Source organism: Cavia porcellus, unplaced genomic scaffold (assembly GCF_034190915.1).
Source record: "Cavia porcellus strain 051 isolate PalLab524CR breed Dunkin Hartley unplaced genomic scaffold, mCavPor4.1 scaffold_14, whole genome shotgun sequence".
NCBI classification, from domain to species: Eukaryota; Metazoa; Chordata; class Mammalia; order Rodentia; family Caviidae; genus Cavia; species Cavia porcellus.
The window spans coordinates 41,157,604-41,159,366 of NW_026947497.1; the positions used below are offsets into that span (position 1 = coordinate 41,157,604).

Sequence of the window (1,763 nt, forward strand, 5' to 3'; positions counted from 1 at the left end):
CCTGTGTTTTCTTTAAAAAAAAAAAAAATGCTCTTGTAAGGGAGTAGAGATGGAAATCAGATGGAGAAGAGCTGGAAAGAGCAAGAGCGACAGTAAGGGAAGAAAATACTCATAACTCTACCTGCCTGTGTCCAATAGCACATGTGGTAAATTGCTCATTCTGTAAACTGACTTTTGGAAATTGGAGTTTTACTGAATTGGCTCATTTTCAATAGAGACAGAGGAGCAAAGAAAGGAGGGAAGAAGGAAAGAGCTGCACTGAGAAGTCTGGGGGACGTTGGAAGCATCCCTTAGAAGGCCTTACCCACTAAGGGCAGAAATTGGAACATGAGTCTAGCAGTTTAGAAATCCTTGTTGTGTTCCTCGGGGGTCTACGAGATGCACGTTTCTCTTTTAATAAACTCTAAATACAACACTTGCATTGCAGCGCTAATTCAGTGTTAACCCAGTACTTTCACGTGCCCCTAGCTATCATGCTCCACATACAATGAGGGTGGGAAATCATGTAATAGTCCTCCTTCAAGTCAAAGTTGAAGTTATTTTTAATCTGCCTTAAGATCATGTCCTTCCACCACCACCTCTAAAAAATAATTTTCATGACTTCAGGAAAAACACAACTGGAAGTAATTTTAAGTTTATTGTGGAAGACAGAAATATATTCATGGTACTTCAAAACCAAAGAGCCAAACTTTAGAGAGTAAGATTTGCTCTATAATATAATATAGGAAGGAGTCCAACACCACAGCAAACACCAGCTGCCTCTCTGGGCAGAAAGCTTCACTGCAATGCTATCAATAGGAGCAGTCAATGGTATTGTGAGGAATAGGGCCCTGTAATGATGGAGTGATTGAATAAATGCTCTTTATTTTAGATGCTAAGATTTTAAAGTTCTTCACTTTCAAATATGATCTATCCCATGCTAAGTACCTAGAAATATTTTCTAGGGCTGGGGATATCACTCAGAGGCACAAGTGCCTGCCTGCAAGCGCGAGGTCTTGAGTTTGATTACTGATACCAAAAAATATTTTTTCTATAGTTGCATTCCAGCTTACATTTTGAAAAGTAGCCTTGCCCTGTTGTTCTATGTATATGTGCATCTTTAATGAGCACTTCACAGTGAGTCAGATTCTGTTCCCTCCCACTTTGATATCATAGTATATTTGTAAACGATGCATGAGTCTTTGGAGTAATTATCAGACTGCCAGCTCCTTCCTACGTGGGAAGTAAACACTTCATAAAGAAGTTCTATCATTACAAATAAATGGCCTGTTTTCCTTCAAATTGTTTAAATGCAGAGACCTTGCCATTCCTGGAGTTAAGACATCATACCTATGTGTGAAAGGAATCTGTGGAAAGGAGACTTTGGAAGAACTTTTTATGTTAAAGATTTTTTTGCATGTTAATAAAAGCACGCACAGACTGTTTTTAAGTAGCTCAAGGAAAAACAATACTTAATTTGCCAATGAGACAAGTATCTAGACTGTAGACATTTCATCTATAAATGGACAGCACTCTCTAAGGATAGATCTCTTTCTGTCTCCCACAGCCCAATGCTGACTGCATGGACGACCTCCCCACCGACTTCGAGGGCTCCCTGGGAGGTCCCCCCACCAACCAGATCACAGGCGCCAGTGACACAACAGTAAACGAGAGCTCAGTCACATTGGACCCTGCTGTCCGGACTGTGGGAGCCTTGCAGGTGGTCCAGGACACAGATCCCATGCCCCAGGAGGGAGAAGTCATCTTCACTACTAACAGTAAGT

The 1,763-nt window shown here is 41.0% G+C and overlaps 1 protein-coding gene across 1 annotated transcript in view; it reads left to right on the plus strand.

Moving 5' to 3' along the window:
* Rnf150 (ring finger protein 150) overlaps positions 1-1,763 on the plus strand; it is a 236,353-nt gene that overhangs the window by 182,419 nt on the left and 52,171 nt on the right. Inside the window, exon 6 of the mRNA XM_063260836.1 lies at positions 1,547-1,757. Coding sequence (XP_063116906.1) covers positions 1,547-1,757 — 211 coding nt within the window. The remainder of the gene's footprint in view (positions 1-1,546; positions 1,758-1,763) is intronic.